The 20,074-nt window shown below is 49.3% G+C and overlaps 1 protein-coding gene across 1 annotated transcript; it reads left to right on the top strand.

Moving 5' to 3' along the window:
* The first annotated feature begins 3,783 nt into the window (after positions 1-3,783).
* On the top strand, positions 3,784-18,630 carry SLA2 (Src like adaptor 2). Its single transcript, XM_025214662.1, has 7 exons — positions 3,784-5,167; positions 5,326-5,425; positions 6,444-6,530; positions 8,907-9,010; positions 16,159-16,308; positions 16,785-16,917; positions 17,329-18,630. Exons 1-7 carry the CDS (start codon positions 5,080-5,082, stop codon positions 17,456-17,458), a joined length of 792 nt encoding a protein of 263 aa, XP_025070447.1. The 5' UTR covers positions 3,784-5,079; the 3' UTR covers positions 17,459-18,630.
* The last annotated feature ends 1,444 nt before the right edge of the window (positions 18,631-20,074 follow it).

Here is a 20,074-nt window from a genome sequence, read left to right as displayed (position 1 = left end):
ACCAATAGCAGCAAAAGACTTGGCTGACACTTCTGGTAGCAGAACACAGCAGAAACCCTTACCAGGGTGCTGAGCAAAGGAATCTACCACCTGGAGAGCGTTCAGTGAAGGGATTTACACAGTGCTAGACCATTCCTATGGTGAGGGAGATTCTGCATTGCCAAGAGTGACCCACTGCCATGGGCAGCAGCAGATTTCACACTGCATACATTGGATGATATCTTCTTGGTTCTGAAGAGTCCCACAGAGCCTTCACTGTAATGAGAATCAAGTAAGTAGAGCTAGATATTGGGACTGGGGCCCTCCAGTCTACAGGGATGTTCTGAACAAGGAGGGGTGGAATGCACATAACTAAAAAAGCGCTTTAAATATAGTCCCTCTGTGTAACCCCTCCATCCTGCCACTCATCCCATTCCTCAAGGGAGACATTAAAAGTTTCCCAACAAGCTTTCCTCCAGCACCATTCTGTGAATTTGTTACTGAGTTAAGGTCAGACAAGAGGGAGAATTGTGAGCATACTATGGAAAGCCAGGATAATACAACTCTCCCATTGTCCCTTCTGGGCAAGGAGCTCAAAGCACTTTACAATGGTGGTGAAATAAAGCTTTCACATTGGGGGTTGTTTCACCTACTGAAATGCAGCCATCTCTGGCGCAGAGCACAGCAGCTCTTTAAAAACTTCCCAGCATATGGCACCAGTGCTTAACACAGGCAGTAAGAAATACTGAGCAAGTGGGTCATTGTTTTTAAATAAAGCATTTGGATGGATTGAGAGGGGTGTTTTAGTGGGCAATTGGAAGTATGATATGGCCTTCAGCAATCCTGTGGTGGGAATTTAACTTAGAAATGGCAGTTAACCCATGCTGGCATATGAACAGCACCTTTGCTTTTTTAAGAGTTATGGTTTATTCTTTAATAAGTACAAATAGTCAGAGTTATTGGTGTTGCAGCTCCCAAGAGGGCTGGTTCTTGGGAGGGAGCACTCAAGAGGGACGGTTCTTGGGTGCTCCCTCCAGTTCGTCAGTGCTTTCTAATGTTGCACTGAGGCACTGCATCAGTTCTGATTCTAAGACCAGCACTTTGTGCTGGCCCTGGTTGTTCTGCACAGCTCTTTCTCCCAGCCGTCCGTCTTGTCTCCTTAGGACTGAGCTGATGCAGGGGTTTGCCACTCAAGATATTTAACAGGGGCTATGGTTTCCCTGAAAGGGTTAATGGTGAGGCCCTGAACAAAGATTTCAAACTTGCCTTCTCTGTCCAGAAGCTGAACACTGGCCTTCTTGCCTTAAGCTGCCAATTTCTCCTTGCTGGCAGCTGATGATGGGCTCAACAGTGTTTCAAAAGCCCACTTGGCCAGGTGACCAACAATTAGGTTTGCCTCCTCTTACCAGCACCAGCAGAATGATTACACTGCAGGTTAAACTGTCAGCTATAAAACAGGAAAGTACAAAACCAGTGTCCAAGGCTCCCTGGAAGCATCTGCTCTGACTCATATACAAGACATCTGCTAAGTCTGTGCCTGAAGAGCAAAGCCATAAGATCTAAATGTAGCTCAGAGGTAAAGAAGAGGTTCATTTCTCTGGCCAGCCTTACCCTCCCTTTGTATCTTGTAGGACATGAGAGAGCAGCATTTACTCAGGTGTGTGGAAGGACACCTCTTAACCCAGTGGTGCTCAACCTTCTGGACCCTGGGCTGGATGAGTGGAGTGGGGTCAGTTCGCAGGCCAGATACATTATAGAGGCAGCATGCAGGGTCGGTTCATGGGTGCAACCCCATGCATTGGCCCAGCCCTGTGCACTGGATCTGGCTGTGGAACAACCCTGTACACTGGCTCAGCCCTCCAGGCTGAATCCAGCCACAGAGTGACACTGTACACTGAGTCAGCCCCACGCACTGCATCCAGCTGTGACTCAACCCTGCATGCTAGCCCAGCCATACTCGCTGAATCTGGCCATGGACAAAAACTGCATGTCAGTGTTAATTGCTACCACCACAACCCTGCTGCCAAACTTTGGTACCCACAGGGAACCTCATAGACAAGATGACATGGCCCTGTGGGCCAGATTTAGCCCCCAAGCCAGAGTTTGAGCACCACTGTTCTAACACAAGGCACGTACCATGCACTGGTTTATGAGGGCAGGCCTGACCCTGCCTAGTTTTGTGCCCAGCTTAGTCATGACTGTTCTTTGAGATATCTTGCCCTTTGAGGCAACCAGCATTGGGTATAGATGAAGATGGGATATGGGGTTAGATGGACTCCACCAGTCTGACTGGCCTAGTTCCTGGTCCCTCTGCTCTTAGCCTAGAACTAAGAGCTCAGCTTGCTCTCTTCCCATTGTGGACAATTTGACAGGACAGCTCAACAATGACACAGGTAAATTGCCCTGCAGAACTGACTACCAGTGGCCTCCTCCTCACTGACCCTCAATATGCCTTCCCTTAGCTGTTCCCCCACTGCTCCTAAGTCAGGCCTGAACCACCTTCCATCCCTTCCTTTGTAAGTGTGCAATTCTCTCTCCTTATTTTCTGTGGAAGGAGACCTTCTGGGATGCCTCCAGATTGAAGCCAAGGAAATTCATTTTGCTAACCCCTTCTCCCTCAGATTCATTCTTCACACATCCAGTGTTCCAGTTCCACTGCTGGCTGTGGGTACATCCCCTCCAAGATGGGAGGGAGTTCTCCTTCCCCATCTCTATCCAGTAGAAGCTCGGCAACAATAAACCCTTGGACCAGTTGCTTTCCTCCTTAAGATGAAATGCAGTCTCTCCCACGTGCTTGAAAACTAGCCACTTTAAGACATACTTATCTGTGGCATCGCAGTCATGCCCCTCTTTGCTCGTTTCCCTGTTACCAGGGGAACTGCCTTCACCAAGTGTTACAGGGATTCTGTGTTCTCTCTGACATCCCGCAGCACCATGTTCTCCCTGGCTGAGTGCAAGATCTGGTGCATTGACCCCTGTGGGGCAGGCCTGCCTTTTGCTGTTCAATCTGATTTGCATGAAGCAGGCAACTCAGGGCTGCTTTGCCATCCCTGCACCTGACAGAATTAGTTTTACTGAGGAGTTTGGGGGTTATTTTCACTCTAACTTCTCAAAGCAGTAAGAAGCCATATTGGACTGCTTACACCAATTCCCAAAGGGCCCGGGGACTTAGTTCCTCAGTGCTCAGAGGACCCAGTGGATTGGAAGCCCCAGTCATGCATTTACTATAGGCCCATTGTATACTATACCAACTATAGTAGTTAGGCAACAGTATCCTAAATTATGTGTGCGTGTGTCTGTGGCTGAGGACTGGAAGTGAGAGGACGGTGTTCCCGGCCAATGGCCTGTTGCTGTTCCAATAGCCTGGCCATCCCAAGGGTTCAGCAAGCTGTTCTTCATAGTTCATGCACAGGCCCTTCCCTGGCCTTGGTAGTTAGCTGTATGGAGTGCAGGAAGTGGTACTGCATCAGCTGGCCACTCAGCTTGTGCAGACCCTTGCTCCCTGCTTGCATGGGGCAGCCATACCTTCCACATTTATGTGGGAAGCTGATTGCTTTAGCTAAGGGAAAGCAGGGCTTGCAGAGTGTACTCTGGAGGCAGGGTGGTGCTGGGCAGTATCACAGTGCCAGATAACAGCAAGGTAGGCTTGACAGCAGGGAATTTGAGCAGCAAGGTGGGAGGTGGGATGTGGGAGAGGGGGAAGGGCCCTAGCATAGGGGTTTGACCCTAGGAGTGGGGTAGGATATGGCATCGGAGAAGGCTGCATGTGCTGAGAGTTCATGGGCATGCTGCAGAGCCTGCAGTGCTGAGAGAGAGCACTGTGCAAAGCTCTGGCTGGAGCAGTGGGGAGCAGTTGAAGAGCCCTAAGGGTGAGCCTACAGACAGAAGCCCACAAGCTAGGAGCACTGATTTGTTTGTTGGTTTTTCTTTTTTTGACCTTTATTAACAAATCCAACTTATGAACTAAATGCAACATTTAAATATACATTTAGACCCCTTAAATTGACATAAAGATATTTATTTTCCATCCACGGTGCTACCTTATCTCAAGTCAATGTCCACAGAATCTTGTGTTTTTTCCTCTTCCTTCCAGTCTCTGACAGTTCCTTTATGTTTCAGTTGATGTTAAGTTTTTGTTTCCATCTATGTATAATAATTCACCCCCTCCCTTTCTTCAGAATGCTACATAATATTGATTTAATTATCTTCTACTTAACTCTGCTTTTTAATTTTTCAATTTATGCCAAATTGTTTTTAAGTGTTAATTCATAGCTCTTGGACTTTCCTTTGATATTCAATTTTCTTTTTAAGTGTCTGTTTTGGAGGCAGAAGAATCTTTTTTTTTTTTTTAGCAAATTCCAAGAATTTCCATCAAATTTCTAAGTCAGCATCTTGTTTCCTTCTCCCCTGTAGAATATTGACTTGATAGGACAACTTTTCCATTACTAAAACTTCCCAATCAGTCAGTGGTTTTAGGGGTGTCACTTCTCTTCCAGGCTTTTGTAACTGAAATTCTTGCAGCTACTACAAGATGAGTGGTCAATTCCTTATGACTCTTATATGCTACAGAGTTTTGAGGAAGGTTCAGTAAAAACACTGAAGTATTATCTGATAGCTGTTATTTCCCTCACCACCTGTTATTTCCTTCACCTCAACCTTCTTCTAGAACATTTTGATTCTGGGACACATCCACCGTATGTGACAGAATCCCCCAAACTGACCACACTCCCTCCAACAATTGCCTGTTCCTATACCTTACATATGTTTAATTTTAATTGGGGTGAGATAACACTGATATAGGAGTTTTAAACGTTTTTCTTTTATTATGATGCAGATGGATATGTGAGGACCACTGTTCCAGATGGTCTCCCATTCTTCAGCACTAATTTTTGATCCAACATCAATAGCTTATTGTGTCATCAATACTGTTGTTTCTTCTAGATGGCTATTTAAAATTGCTTTATATAATACAGACAATACACCTGTGTGTTTCATAAGTGCGACCACTATTTTCTCAAATTACTTGTTGGTTTTTCAGATTATGCTTCCCGCTACAGGGCATCAGAGCTGTGTGTTGATCCCTACTGTCTGCCTGGAGTAATGGGAAGTTTGCCCAGCAGGAGCAAACAGATTGTCGTCCAACCCAGTCCATCCACCCCCATGCAGTCTCCGGTGCCCATTCAGGAAGGTAGGAGTTGCTACTCCTTTATACCCTGTGCAAGAGGGCTGAGCCTTCTACGTACACATCCACCTGCACCAGCACTAGCAGGGAAAGGCAGCTGTTTATGAGATGCTGTTTCAGAGATCAATGCTCCAATGTCAATATCTCTGTGCCTCTCTTTGCAGGTCAGAACAGCTATGTGGCTGTTGCCTTGTGCAATTTCCCCTCAGGGGAGGGGACAGAGACCGTCCTGAGGATGGGGGAGTGGCTGAATGTCCTTTCAGAGTAAGTCAGATCAAAAGTGATGTGGAAGCTGCAAGAGCTCAGTTGTTGTCAGTGCTACTCTGCCCAGACCTAGGCCCCTGCCCCTCCACAGAGCTCAGGCACAGTCTTTTGAGAGTTTCCTTCATTCTATGGTAGGCAACAGGCTCTGCAGCATGCCCATAAACTCAGCACTCAGTGTACAGCAGGGGCGGGCAATTATTTCGGGTGGAGGGCCGCTTACTGAGTTTTGGCAACCCAGCGAGGGCCACATGACAGGTAGGCAGGAGCAGATAAATATTGATTTTCTAAATTTTTTAGGGACCCCGCGGCCCGGATAGAGTGGCCTGGCAGGCCACATCTGGCCTGTGAGACACATTTTGCCCATGCCTGGTGTACAGGGTGTCTGCTTCCAGGCCCTCTTTAAGAATGACTCTGGAGTGAGAAGTGGCTGTCAGTTCTCTGTTGTCTGGCTTCCAGTCACTTCAAAACTGCTAGAAGATGTTTCTGCAAGCTATTGTGTATCTTCCACAGTCCTTACTGAAAGCTCTCTAGGGCATGCATGTGTTCTCTGGCTCAGAGAGGATCCTCTCCCCTCTACTGAGTTCCTGCCCTGGCTGAGGGCTGGAGTTGTAATGGAGACCTGACTCAGTGAGTCCAGGCCTTGCTTCAGATCAAGCCTTGTGCCCACTGGCACAAAAGTGCAAGTGTTCATTCAGTGCTGGTTTGCTGCATGTGGCCTGCAGCTGCCACAGCATTGTGACCTCGTGGCTTCAGGTTCAGGAACTCCCAACTGCCATTGGGGAGCATGATCAGCACAGCAGGCTAAGATGGCAGATGGCTGGCTGCTGGCAGGGGCAATAGGAGCCATCACCTGGTGAGGATAGTGGCTCCCCAGAAGGGGGTAACAGCAGCTCAGCCTCAGGAGACGTGCCCTCAACAGTGTTCCAGAAGATCTCAGCACCAGAAACCAGCCTCAGCCTAGCCTCCCCTGCTGGAGGCATGTGGAATTGTAATTAATGGAAGACTATTTTCCTTGCAGGGACGGAGAGTGGTGGAAAGTGGTGTCTTTAGCATCTGGCCAAGAGTGCTATGTGCCCAGCAGCTATGTGGCCAAAGTGTGGCACAGGTAGGTGCTCCTGCTCTCTGTCTGAAAGGGCACAGCACTGACTGGAGTAAGCCTGCAAACCCTGGGGCAGAAGTTATGATGTCATATTTGTACTGAAGCAGTGCCCACAGTTGTGGCTGGGTACCCACTGCGATGGTATGTGCAAACACAATGAAGGGCACAGTCCCTGTACATTTCTCCACCTGGTAAAGCCAATCACCTTAGAGACTAACTGGTTCAGAGAGGCATACACTTTTATAGGTGACAGCTATGGCATCTGATGCAGTAGGCTGTTGTCTACAAAAACTTATGCCTCTGAACAAGTCAGTCTCTGAAGTGCCATCCTGCCTCCATTCCTACACTTGGCAATGCACAGGAGACTAATACTCCTGGGCAAATGTCTGCATTACAGCCCAAGGCCATGGCCAGCCAGACAGGAAGAGATGAATGGGAAACATGCAGGGCGAGGACAGCCATTGCTGTGCAGGCTGTAGATATCAATGACCCAGGCTTCTTCTCTCTCATCCCCATAGAAGTCAGGAGGTGTCAGGGTTATACTTTGCCCTCAACGGTGTTCCAGAAGACCTCAGCACCAGAAAGCAGGATTCACATGCTAAGCTGTTCTCTGTGCTTCTTCTGGAGCTATCCCCAAGCCATCCAGTCATACCCATTGTCCCTTTGTGCTGGTGGTTTGTTTAGGGCACTAGATCCCCTAGGCCTAGGGGATCTCCTTCAGTGGTCAGATGGCAAAGACAAGAGTCCTTTCTGACCAATTTGGGGTTGCAGAAGGGGGGAGATGGACTTCGGGTCTAAGGCAAACATGTCTTGGTGTGAGCTCTGGTGGTGCACAGCAGTAACTCTGAGGTCTCTGGGCTGCAGAAGATTCCTGAAGCATCTGAGGGCCCCTGAGCAAAATGTACTGCCCATATACATGTGATGCCCCCTCCCTCACCCCTCCTCCCCCAGGTACTATCCTGCTGCAGCTGCTGTCTCTTGCTCCTTTCAACAGAGCAGGAGGAAGACATGCAGACATGACCTTCAATTCCCATTCATTCTAATCCAACAACTTCCAGTGTGATCCTTCTGTCTCCTCTCCACTAGATCTCCAAACCTACTTTATTTCTATATTTTGGTACTGTGGCATCACCTCAATGCTGTCCTCATAGAACCTCTGGGCAGGTCCTGTACAAATGCATGCAGTATCGCTGGCCCATTGTTTAGAAAAAGGAATTTTAGGTCAAATTTTCCCTGAAATAAAATGTAAATTGAAAACCTACCCAGGAGCAGTTTTACACCTGTAAGTGCAATTTAGCATTCAGGCTTTTGTTGGTTAATTGCACAGTTCAACCAGTTTGTGAACAGACACAATGCCAATGGTTTTAGGCATTTTGAATATTTAATATAATACATTTATTCTGGGAAGCCTGTAAGAATGGGCTTTCTTCCTTTTTTGTCTGGATTCCTTGATCTTTCTGGGTGCTGATATAGCCTAGTACATGGCTCTGGCCTTAATGTAACTCCTGGTGCAGGGCTAAAACATGTTTGGCATGCATGTTTCTGCAGTCATGAATCTGGCTGCTGACATTCCCCTCAACAGATAGTGAGCTTAAGGCCTGGCTGCTACTTCCATCCATTGGAAAGTAGAGGCTCCTGTGCATGTAATGGCCAGACCTGCAGTGCAGTCATGGTCACTGCAGCTGCAAGCTCGAGTGAGGTTTCCTCTCACCATTTTGTCTTTCCCTGAAGCACCAGGAACCTCCCAGAACAAATAATGCTATAAAAATGTATGAGAGTCTAAGCAACCAAGAACTGGGCTCAAGCCCTACAGCTTCATGACATGGTGCTGTTTCCTATTGGCCTCTTTACCAGGAAGGGGCAACATGGCTCTGCTGGCTGAAAAAGAGGGGCTCATTGTCCTGCTCATTGTGTTGTTGTACGCTTCTCGTCAGGCCAGAACCATGTTCCAGGCAAAGGGAAACTGCACTTCAGGTCTGGGTGATGCATATAGTCTAGTCTAGCACCTAACCAATCAAGCAGTTGCTTACAAAAGTTTATACCTCTCAGAATTAGTCTATGAGATGCCACTCTAGGCTGCTTTCTGCCTGACTTTGGACTAACACATCTATCTACCTTTCTCTACATCCCAGCTAGTGAGGTCTTTAGGTATTTCCCAGGGTAAAAGGTGAAGCCTTAATGTAACCAAGAGAGATGGAAAACACTTTGATCCCCTCTACTGCATCCCCTGCCAAGGCACTACTGTCCCCACACCATGCTCAGTCCTGTCTCTTCGTCCAGGGGGAACTGTCACTTTGCACAGGGCTGCTGCCCTGAGATTAAAAGCAAGAAACCTGCCTGTTGCCAGATGCACAGCAGTCAGGGACCTGTTATCTTTTACAGGTGGCTGTACGAGGGCATTAGCCGAGAAAAGGCTGAGGAGCTGCTGTTTCTGCCTTACAATCACAGTGGTTCCTTCCTGATTAGAGAGAGCCAGACAAGGAAAGGTAGGGGAGTTTGCCAAGCCATGGCACAGGTCTATCAGAACTGTCAACCGAAGAGGAGGGAGGGGCTGAGAATAACGTGGATGGTTCAGATTTGCAACAGAAGCCTAGGCACCCTCTTTCCCACAGGTACCAGGCTCATGAGAGTCCAGTGGTGTGCTCTGTCCCATACCACTGAAGGACTCCAGGAAATTGTTTGGCTGAGGCTGGGCATTCTCCATCCTTTCTCCACCCCACAGAGCTGCTTACCTTCCCAGAGGGCTGCTCTCTGCTCTTGAGGGTGAATGACTGTGAAGGGCAACACCTGGCTGTATGTGCCCAGAACACAGTGCTACAGTTATTGTAGGAACTGATGAAGAAGGTTGTTCATTAATTGGCCTCATGGCTTAAAATCTTCCATGCACACCAAACCAAACTGACCCATGAACACTCCAGAAGTACATAGATAGGGGAATCAGCTCCAGGTCCCCTCTCAGCCCTGCCAGCTCAGGGAAGTGAAGGGAGAAAGGGGAAGCAAGAGGCATGGCCACTAAGCTGTACACAGCTGGCTACTGCCCCAGTGAGGGGCAGATTCCTGCTCCCAGGTGGAAGGATAGTTCTAAACTACCTTTCCATTCCTTGGGCTGGAAGCAAGCTGAGACTGAAATGTCTGGGTCCTTCAAAGCAGGCTGCAGCTGAAATGGTCCCCAGCATGACTGAAAGCAGTCCTGGGGCACAACTTAAGCCTTACAAAAGTCCAGGAACCTGTTAGAGAAGCTTTGTGTCCCACCTGTACAGAAAAAGTAGAGCTACAGGCCAGGAACTGACCTGTAACATCCAGTGAAAGTGGTGATTTTATTAGCAATGTACCTAACAGAAGAAAATGCTTGCTGGGGGAAAGGGCATGTTCTGCATTTCTACCAGCACCCTCCCACCATAGCACACAGTGACTTATTATCTGCCTTGTAATGATGACCCACGTCATCCTGAGAGGTGAGTGCTCAGGCACAGACTAGGACTGCCAGGGCCCACTGTGGCTAGGGCAAGTTCCTTACAGAATATTTTCTGTTTGCCATAAATCATAAAACAATGGCTTTGGAAAATACCTCAAGCAATCATCTAATGCAGACCCTACAGTGAGGCAAGATCTAATGTATATGGATCATCCCTGAGAGATATGTCTGACCTGCTCTTAAACTTACCAGTGGAGGAAACTTCCCACCCTCCCTAGGCAGCTTGAGCTAAATGCTTCCCTACCCATATAGTCAGAAAGTTTTTCTTAATATGCAAATATGCTACTGTGACCGTTTTTCCTACACCATTTTTTTTTTAAGCAAATTAAACTAATTTATTTTTTACCTTCACTAGCTGACATGGTAAAATGCTCTTTATTAACAACCTTTGATATTAAATTTAGAAAAAGGAGACTGAGTGGGAACATAATAGGCTAAACTCATCAAGTTCCTTCACCCTTCCAAATGGAAGCACTGGAAGCTAATGTGTGAACCACTTAAAACCATGAGTATTCCCCACAAGCTCCACCTCTGGTGTGTTGTTTTACTGCTTCATTGACTTCAAATGGGAAGAATTCTCTTCAGAAGTGAGTGCCTGCCGGCATAGGAGCTAGGGTGGCCAAATTTTAGATACACAGATCCAAAGACTGAGCAAATAGTTACTGACTGAAGGTATCACTTGTCTCTCCTGCAATGCATTGTACATTGATATACATGGTGTTATTAGCCTTATCTCTGATCATTCACACTGCATGCCTTGAACTGTGGTTTCCTGCACACACATTATGTTTTCTGTTTCTTGCTAACCCTCTTCCCCCACTGTACAGTCCTCAGGCAGAAAACTTCCTGTAGCTTTTGGTTAAGCAGAGACAAGCTATTTCAGCTCCAAAAAGGACCACTTTTTTCAATGAAAATTGTGACACATGAGAGAACCATCTACCCACTGATTTGAACTATGCTCCTGAAATCTTTCCAAACTTAGAAAGCTAAGTCAGGTATCCCTCAATGACAAGATAAGGTACTAAGGACCAAGATCTCCTCTTCTTGGAACTGCCACAGATGGGAAACCCTTTCATCTGCAATCATGCCAATGCCTTAAGTCAGGGGGTGCCCACCTTTCCTTAGACACGTTGACAGCCTGACCTGCCTTTCTGTCTGGCATGAGAGCAATCAGTATCTTGTACCTCTAGAGTCAGATTTAGTTCCTGACCCTTATCCTACCTTTTCCTTTTTTTAATCTTATCCCCCTACATCTACTGCTGCCCTGGACATCATAGTAAATAATTCTCTTTCCTCTGCCCTTACCACGGCTCCCCAGCAGAGCCCAATCTGTAGGACAGATGATACACTTGCAGAGAAACCTGTTCTGACCTTTTCTGCTGTTCCTTGTAACACCATGTACCCCAACTCTCTGGGAATCTGCTAGTGCTGCCCTTTGCACTGAGCTTCTGTCTCAGACATGCTTCTTTCCCAGGGCAAGGCCTGTTTTCTGTTTTAGTCTCTGTCTGTTAGAAGCAGTTTGGTTCCCTCTGAGTGTGTTTACATGTGCATTAATATGCCTTTTCTAATGTGCATTTAGTACCTCCAATGTGAGGTACTAAATTAATGTGCATCAGGCTGCGCTAATGCACAGTAGCATATTTGCATGTTTTTTTAAGTGATGCATACAGTAGACTATTTTACTGTGCATTAGTATACTGTCATGGGTTTTTTTTTACATAAAATAGTCTACTGCACATTAAAGTGCACATGTAAATGTACCCTCTGAGTCCCTCATTCCCACAGGACAGGAGTTTAACACACCAGAGAGCTTAGTCTGAGCCCTAGTTCCCCCTTTTCCTGCTGCTTTGACTCAGCTGAGTGCCAGGCTTAGGCAGCTGTGGAGCTGCAAATATGAAGGAAACCAGGTTTCTCACTTTGCTCCTCCTTCTCTAGGGAGCCTGTGATGCCCTCCTTACCTACATCAGGCAAAGACTTCCAAGGGGCTCTTCCAAACAGAATTGGCGGCAGCTAAGCAGGTTGCTTTGCGCTAAACTCATAAGCATGTCACTGCTAATTTTGGTGCCCAAGTCCAAATTTTAGTCTCAGAACTCTTGCTTATTCGCCAGCTAATCCTAATAGGAACTTAAATCCCCAAGGCACTTCTGTTGAGGCATAAGAACATAAGAACTGCCATTTACTGGATCAGTCCATAGGTCTGTCTTGCCCACTATGTTGTGTCACACAGTGGCAGAGAACAAATGCTGAATGGAGAGTGAACAGGGTTTCTTTTCCCACTGTTCCTCTCCAAACTGCTGCCTCCAGCATTTAGGTCCAAGAAGTGTTGATTCAGAGTCTGAACCCCTAACTTCTTGTTCAATAGCTACTGATGCACCTTTACTCCAAGAACTTGTCCAATCTGTTTTCAAATTTAGCTAAACTGTCAGCTTCCATGACATCTAGTGGCAATGAGTTCCACATATTAATTACAGGCTGTGTAAAAAATAACTTCTTTTGTTAGTTTTAAACTTATTACCCACTACTTTCATTTTATGACCCCTAGTTCTTATATTGTGAGAGAGCGTAAATAATAAATTCATATTTACTTCTGCTTCACCATTCAGTATTTTGTAAACCCTTATCATGCCCCCCCCTTCAGGCATCTCTCTCCTAAACAGAATAGGCCTAACCTCCTTAGGCTTTCTTTATGTGGAAACCCCTCCAGGTGTGGGGACCAAAACTGGGCACAGTATTCAAGGTGTAGATGCACTATGAATTTATAAAATCAAGTCTCCTAGGTGACTGAAGATCTGTTTTAAAGAATTGCTGATACCCTTCTCTCCTGCTATTCCTGTGTCACATTTTAGGCTTTTTGTTGGATTTTTCATTTGTTTGTCTTTTACTGTCTAAATAGCATACAGTTGTGTTATAGGACAGGGCTCTCTAACTGGCAGCCCATGGGCTGCATATTGCTAACTTGCAGTCAGTGGGCTCCTGCCTGGGCAGCAGACTTATGACAACAGCACTCCAGGTCATAGAATCATAGAAAAGTAGGGCTGGAAGGGAGTTAATCCAGAGGTAATCTAGTCCAACCCCCTGCTCAAGACTGGATCATCCCTACTGAAACCATCCCATAGAAGTCCTTGTCTAACCTATTCCTAGAACTACACAATCAACCCTGTTATGTAACAAGAAAGTTTATGGCCCCAAAACACCAAAAGCACCCTAACTTATCACAGACAAAGCAGGGAACGAGGGCTGTCAGTGTCTCACTCCTGCAAGGATTGTTAAAATGTACTTGAGAGATCCAAGGAAGAGGGCAGTGCCTCCCGCTGCAGAGAAAGGCAAACCCCCCACAGTCTGTACCAATCCAAGCACGGGGTAAAATTCCTTCCTGACCCCAATTGTGGCAATTGGGCTGACCCTGAGCAGGGGGGCAAGACTTAGCCAGGAACTGGGTTGTAGCCCCAGCAGAAGCATTGAAACAACCCAGTCAAAATTTCCAGCATTGGCTGCAGGCAATACACCAAAAAACAAAAAACAAACCAAAAACTCTCCCAACCCACCCCCACCCCTGGCCAACCCTGGACACTTGTAGTAACTAGAGGGGAGAAAATTCCTTCCTGGGCCCATATAGCAATCAGCAAGGCCCAGAAGCATAGGAAAAGCCAAACACCCTTTGTTCTGCTCTGCAACCTGGAAACAGCAAGCATGACTCCACACATCACACCCTCTAACTGCAATGCTAGACCTCCCCTTTCTATATCCCGTCCATAAACTTATCCCAGCTCCTCTAATTGTCTCTTGTAATTAACAGTTTCAAAGCTCTGCTTCATTCTACTGGTGCTCTTCTCCAGTATACGCCTGCTCTGGGCTGCAGATCTTTTCTCATGCTCTCACAGTGATCTTCAAGGGAAGGGATGGGCAATTATTTGGGCCTGAGGACCACATAGGACAGGGATGGGCAATTATTTTGGGCAGAGGGCCACTTACTGAGTTTCGGCAAGCCATCAAGGGCTGTGTGGCAGGCAGCTCAGGGCAGATTAATATTCATTTTCTAAATCTTTTAGGGGCCCACGAGCTGGATAGAATGGCCTGGCGGGCCGCATCTGACCCCAGGGCCACATTTTGCTCACCCCTGATATACCAGTTTTGATGAGCTGTTGTGGGCCGGGTCAGGACCCCACTGCCATGCAACAACTTTCCAAAACTACCTATGGGGCTCTGGATGGGCAGGGAGCCGTGTTTGGGTGCAGGATGGATGCAGTCCACTCCCTGCACACCCTACCCTGTCAGGGGTTGGGGGAGGGGGGCATGTACTGGCGGGAGCTGCCTGGGCACTAATTCTTGGGAACCAGCTGGGGTGAGGAGAAGGAGGGGGAGGCGGGGCGCGTGCAGCAGAGCTCACTCAGTCCGAGGCTGTCCCTTCGGTGATCTGCATGGGCCTGAGCCCCGCCTGGGGCAGCCTGCGCCACGCTCCTGCCCGCGCCCGCAGCCTGACCCCGTCCCTGTCCCCGTCCCCGACCAGTGTGCAGCTTCTGGCAATGCTGTAGCCCCCTAGGTGCTGCTCTGCTCCCTTTGCCTCCAGCGGGAGCTGCCTGGATGAAACTTCCTCCCTCCCCCCATGCCCAGAGCGGCGCAAGAGGAGCAGCCACCGCCGGAGGCGACAGAAGCGGAGCCGCACCCGACTGACGCAGCCCGCCGGAAACTTCGCGCGCTCGCGGGGCCTGGGCCGCTGCCGCTGTTCTGCGACTGCTCCCCTCCCACCGCTCCTCCTCCTCCTCCTGCCCCTGCTGTGCACTCCGAGCCAGAGGAGAGGGTCAGCTGGGCGCGGAGTGGGTGGGGAGCAGCCAGGAGCTGGAGCTGAGCGCACCGCGCTGGGGCAGGAGCCGCCTGGCTGAAGCTCTCTCTCGCTGGGAGTGGTGCAGCAGGGGCACGGACTGCAGCTGGCGGCGAGGGGGCAGAGCAGCCCTGCCAGCTTGGATCCCGGCCAGCATGTGCAGTTTCTGGCGGGGCTGCAGTTGGCTGGGTGCTGCTCTGCTCCCCGTGGTATCCAGCAGTGGTATCCTGCTGCGCTACTCTGGGCAGGTGGGTGGGGGGCGGCTCCTACTGGAGATGAGAGCAGAGCCGCGCCAGAAACAGCCCCGCCACAAGCTGTGCACGCTGGCCAGGGCCTGGGCCGTGGGGCACAGGCAGGACCGCAGCACGGGCTACTCTGGCGGGCACGGGCGGAGCTCAGCCCCCTCCGGAGTGCTGCGGGCAGCTGCAGGCTGGGTGCAGTCAGTTGGCGGGCTGGATCTGGCCTGCGGGCCATATTCGCTCATCCCGTTCTTGGGGGGCAAGGAAGTTCCTGGGTTTCCAGTTCGTTACAGCACATGCCAGACATAGCTACTGCTACATCCAGTGCTTATCCATAAGCTTCTTGAACAACTCCAATGAAGAAGACTAGACAACTTCCCTAGGCAGATGCCTCACTGTTCTAACAATGAAGAAATTATTCAGTGATAGCCAATCCAAACCTACTTTACTACAATTTCAAGCCATTGGTATGTGTCCTACGCCCTGCAGCAAGAGAAAAGGTATTCTTTCTCTTGTATGTGGCAGCCCCTCAGACACTTCAAGACTACTATCATGGCCCCTCTTAATTGATTTTTCTGCAAGCCGAACATGCCTATTTTTTTTAGCCTGTTTTCTGTCAACTGCAAAAGTTGCTCACCAAGCATTTTGTGACAGCTTCCAAATCATTAATAAACATTAAATGGCCCAGGGGAGACCCCTGTGGGACTCCGTTCAAAACCTCATTTGCCTGTGGCTATTGAGCCAGTTGTCTATCCACCTTGTAATTTTGTCAAGCCTACATTTCTCCAGCTGGTTGTGCTATGTTGCTCTTCAGTTGGCTGGGCCATGAAATTCCAAAGTCAATCAGAATACAGCTTGCTTGTGCTATTTATAGGAAGCACCCTCCAGAGACAAGGAGCTAGGGCCCCTAGGTACAATTCACGTCCCAGAGCACCACTTGTTGCCCGGTGCTTGCAGCCATGTCCAGCTTGTGTCATTGCAATGCACCAGCAGTACCATGGAACACCAGACTACCACTTTCAGCACAGAGCTGTCCTGTAGGGCCTTAGTCTCCTCTCATCCCTAAGACCACAACAGTGACCCTGTGCTCTCCTTCTGCAGGCTTCTACTCCTTGTCTGTCAGGCGCACAAACCACTCTTCCTGGGATTCTGTCAAACACTATCGCATTAACCGTTTGGAGAATGGCTGGCTGTACATCTCCCCATGTCTCACATTCCCCAGCCTACAGGACCTGGTAGACTATTACTCTGGTAACAACCCTGTCCTACATTTACCTCTCTTTAATGGCTGCACAACATTGGGGCTGCCTGGGTTTAGTATGTGTGTGATGTTTACAGCACAGGGAGTAATCTTTCCCAAAAGGGTAGCCCCCTACAATGGTACCATGCAACTGTAAGAGAAAGGGATCTCATTAGAGTCCCTTCTGTCTTGGGCTACACAAGAAGTTTGTGGATCTCAGTAGCCATTGCACAACCCTCAATTCTCAACCTAAGATCTTAGGCAGGCTGTGCATATGCAATGTGTGTGCATGGGTTTGCAGTGTAACAGTACAAGCAGACTGAGCATGTGCAGGCTGTGTGCTTGTGTGCAGTAAGTACAGGCTGTATGTGTGCATAAGCATACAGTGAATGTCAGCTGTGCATGTCATTCTATGCCCCTGTGGAACATGCACTCTTTAGCAGAGACCATGGGAAAACCACTTATCTGTCCTTGCTTCCTTGCCTAGAAATTGAGGGTGGGCTGTGCTGCCTCCTGAAGGAGCCCTGCTACATCCAAGGGGCCAGCTCAGCACCTCTGCAGAACCTCCCTCCACCTGTGATTATCAAGAAGCCAGCTCTTGACTGGAAAGAGCTTGACAGGTAGGAAGCAGTTGACAGAAGGGAACACAGAAGAACCTTGTTCTTCTCTGCAGTTACTCAGGGCATCCCACTTTACTTCTTTCAAACAAATACCAGTAAAGTCACAGAGTGCCCAGCAGGATCATCTGGGTGCAGCCAGGCAGGGTGCTCAGAGAGCCGGCATCTGGATGCTGAGCTGGGGGTGGGTGGGGAGTCTGACTTGGGACTGGAGAGCACTAGGGACCAAGGTTCCAGCAGGCAAAGAGGTGGTGGAGGGGGGCAGTCATTCACACTGGAGGCTGGGCTGTCTCCAGGCTGAATATTTTGGTTGTAAGACCAGTGTGACCGGGGTGTTGGGCAGGATGGGTGCTAGTGTAAATTTGTGGGGCGGGCAAGTAGACTGAGGCTGAGCATCCTTTCTTGTGTCTGTAGCTCCATGCTGCTTACAGAGGCTCCACCTGCAGGGGAGGAGGACTCCCCTCTCAGTCTGGGCCTGCGGGAAGCCATCAGCTCCTACCTCTTCATGACAGAAGAGCTACCCCTGGAGCATGAGAAGACATGATAATGGAAGAGCCCCTGAGAGTGCTACACCCATCTGGAAGAGGGCAGGGCAGGGCTGGTCTGCCCTGGCATGTCTGCAGCCCCATGATATTTATCCCATTCCCATGCTCCCAATTGGAATTATCGGTCCAGTACTCTAGCTAAGGTAATGTATTAGCTGCATGGCCAGAAACATGTTTCTGTTCTGACATGGCTGGCTGGCTGTGTCCAAGCTGCTCCCATACCCCTGGCCTTACCCTTTCACTGAATGATACCTGGTGCCTGCTGGTTGAATTCTTCTCTCCATGAATGTAGGAGTCTGGCTGAGCAAGTTGCTATCTGGAAATCCCAGCCCCCACCATTGGGCAAGCTCCTACAGAGCAGTGTGCTTGCCTGCGATATCTGACTGGGCACTTCACTCTGGGCCACATAGCAGATGGAGACTTGGTACAATCCAGGTGTTCCTCTGATGTTGCTGAGAACAAAAGTGCATAGTCAACAGAAGGCTGTTTCTATGCAGGCTACTTAAGACTTTCATGGTGTCTGCTTGGCTCTGTGTTATGTTGAATGAGAGAGAGACAGAGTCTGTACCTTAATCCTGACTCCCATGCTATTGCGGCCTTTGGGTCCATACACAGCTTTTCTGCTGTCCCTCAATCTGGACTTGCAGCCCCATCTGCTCCGTGTTGCCAGCCCCCGTCCTTAATTCAACAGTCAGGGGCTTCTCTTATGACTGTACTGGTCAACTTGCAGCCCATGGGTCACATGAGGCCTGAAACGAGTTAATTTGTGGCCTGCAGGGTCCTGCCCAGGCACCACTACCCCAGCTGCTCCTGTGGCTTTAGTTTCCTTCCCCTGCTTCTGGAGCTGGGGTGGCCCACCCAGCTATATAGCTCATGCAGTACCTGGTCCCTCTGAAGCTGGACAGCCCTGTCTTATGGTTTGCACCAAGGCATGTCTAAAGTCTCCAGCCTATCATAATTTAGGTTTGTGGCAGCAACAACAAGTCTTCATCCTGTATACTGCAGAAACAAAATTCCCTCTTCTGAGTCTAGTCCATCAAGCCAAATGTCTATCTCAGTGCTTTTCTTTGATAAAACAGTGGCCCAGTTCAAGTGGTTCACAAAATAAAAGTGCTATGAGCCTAGCCCAAGAAATGGAACCAGGAGTATTGTGTAGCTGCCAAATAAAATGAAACGCAAATATTTAACCAGCGGAAGCATGAACTGTGGAAATGGCACCTGCGTACCTCTCCTCTCTTTGGGATGGGTGCCGGCAACAAGGCAGGAGTTTCACCCAATTTAGCTCATTTAATGTATCCAATGAGCTGTATACAGGTTGAGTTCCCTAATTTCATGCAAAGTCTATATGCAAAATTTGGACCTATTTAAACTGTCTGAAGACTTGGGCTACATGTTCTAAGGTCTGTACAAAGCTAGGGCTTCCTTTGCACAAAATGCTCGTCAGCTGGATGAGCTAGAAAAGGTGATGGAGTTAAGAAGGCTTCTTTGAGGTTAATTTCCTTATTTTGACAGGTCTCTTCTCTCCAGAGCTTTAATAGATCTTAGCCTCTAGGACAGAAAAATAAATTTGCTTTGAGAGCACTAGATAATGAGCAAGAATACAGTATCAGACAGAGCCCGATTCTAACAGGGAACTCCTCCTATAAAAAAGTCTATCTGGGAGCAAGAGGGCCACAGAGCTGGCGTATTGGGCAGGCTCCTGCAGCTTTAGTGGTATAGACTAGTGACAAGCAGGGCCCTGGCCCTTGTGGTGTCATTTAAGTCTTCCTACACTGTCTTCCCAGCATCATGTCTTCAGTTCTCCAGCAGTCCTGCCTTCATGCCACTGCTCTGTATCTTCCTGCTCCTGCTATGGCCCTCTAGCAAAGGAGGTGGCAGCAGGCTGCTTTCCTGCCATGTCATCAGTCTATTCCAGGGGTGGGCAATTATTTTGGGTGGAGGGCCGCTTACCCAGTTTTGGCAGGCTGCCAAGGGCCGCATGGGTAGCCCTGCCCCTTGACAGGTGCCCCGCCTCCTGGACACCATCTTGGGACCAATGTCCCAGGGCCAGCACCAGTGGGGCCCAAAGTGGGGCACAGGCTGGCAGGGGTCTGTGGAGCTGGGCTGGGCTGCCCCAGCGGGGAGAGGGGGGGAGCTGGCCCGGCTCCATAGGGCCCCTGCCGGCTGGGACCCTGCGCTCCTGCCACCCTGCTTTGAGCCCCGCCAGCGCTGGCCCCAGGACACCGGTACGGGCCCCGTGCTCCCGCTGTATCCCGCACCTGCTCACACCCAGCGACTCCCCAGCCCTGTGGTACAGGCAGGGGGCAGTGCACAACCTCAACCCCCTGCTTGCCGGCAGGGAAGAAGCTGGTGCTGAGCACGGGAAAAAGCGGCTTCTTGCCCTCCCCATGGCCAGCACTCCCTGCTGCAGGAGCTCACAGCCCACATGGGGCTGTTTGGAGCAGGCACAGGCATCCCCATGTGGGCTGCAAGTGGTTACAGTGCAGGGCACCGGCAATGGGGCGAACAAGGGGCCGCTTTTCCTCACACTCAGCACCAGCTTGTAACCTGCCCCTGCTGCCAGCCTGGGCTCTGCGCCAGTTCCAGGCTCGCTCGTTGGGGCTGTGCGTGGCGGC

This window comes from Alligator sinensis, unplaced genomic scaffold (assembly GCF_000455745.1).
Source record: "Alligator sinensis unplaced genomic scaffold, ASM45574v1 scaffold249_1, whole genome shotgun sequence".
In the NCBI taxonomy this organism is placed as follows: domain Eukaryota; kingdom Metazoa; phylum Chordata; order Crocodylia; family Alligatoridae; genus Alligator; species Alligator sinensis.
The sequence above is the reverse complement of the archived record's forward strand: the minus strand, read 5'-3'. Positions and strand labels throughout refer to the sequence as shown.

What these genes read in the sequence shown, in the direction of transcription:
- SLA2 (XM_025214662.1), top strand. Translation starts at nt 5,080, where the DNA reads ATGGGAAGTTTGCCCAGCAGGAGCAAACAGATTGTCGTCCAACCCAGT. An exon ending in GTGGCCAAAGTGTGGCACAG is followed by an intron (nt 6,531 to 8,906) that starts GTAGGTGCTCCT and finishes TATCTTTTACAG; the next exon opens with GTGGCTGTACGAGGGCATTA. An exon ending in CCTGGTAGACTATTACTCTG is followed by an intron (nt 16,309 to 16,784) that starts GTAACAACCCTG and finishes TTCCTTGCCTAG; the next exon opens with AAATTGAGGGTGGGCTGTGC.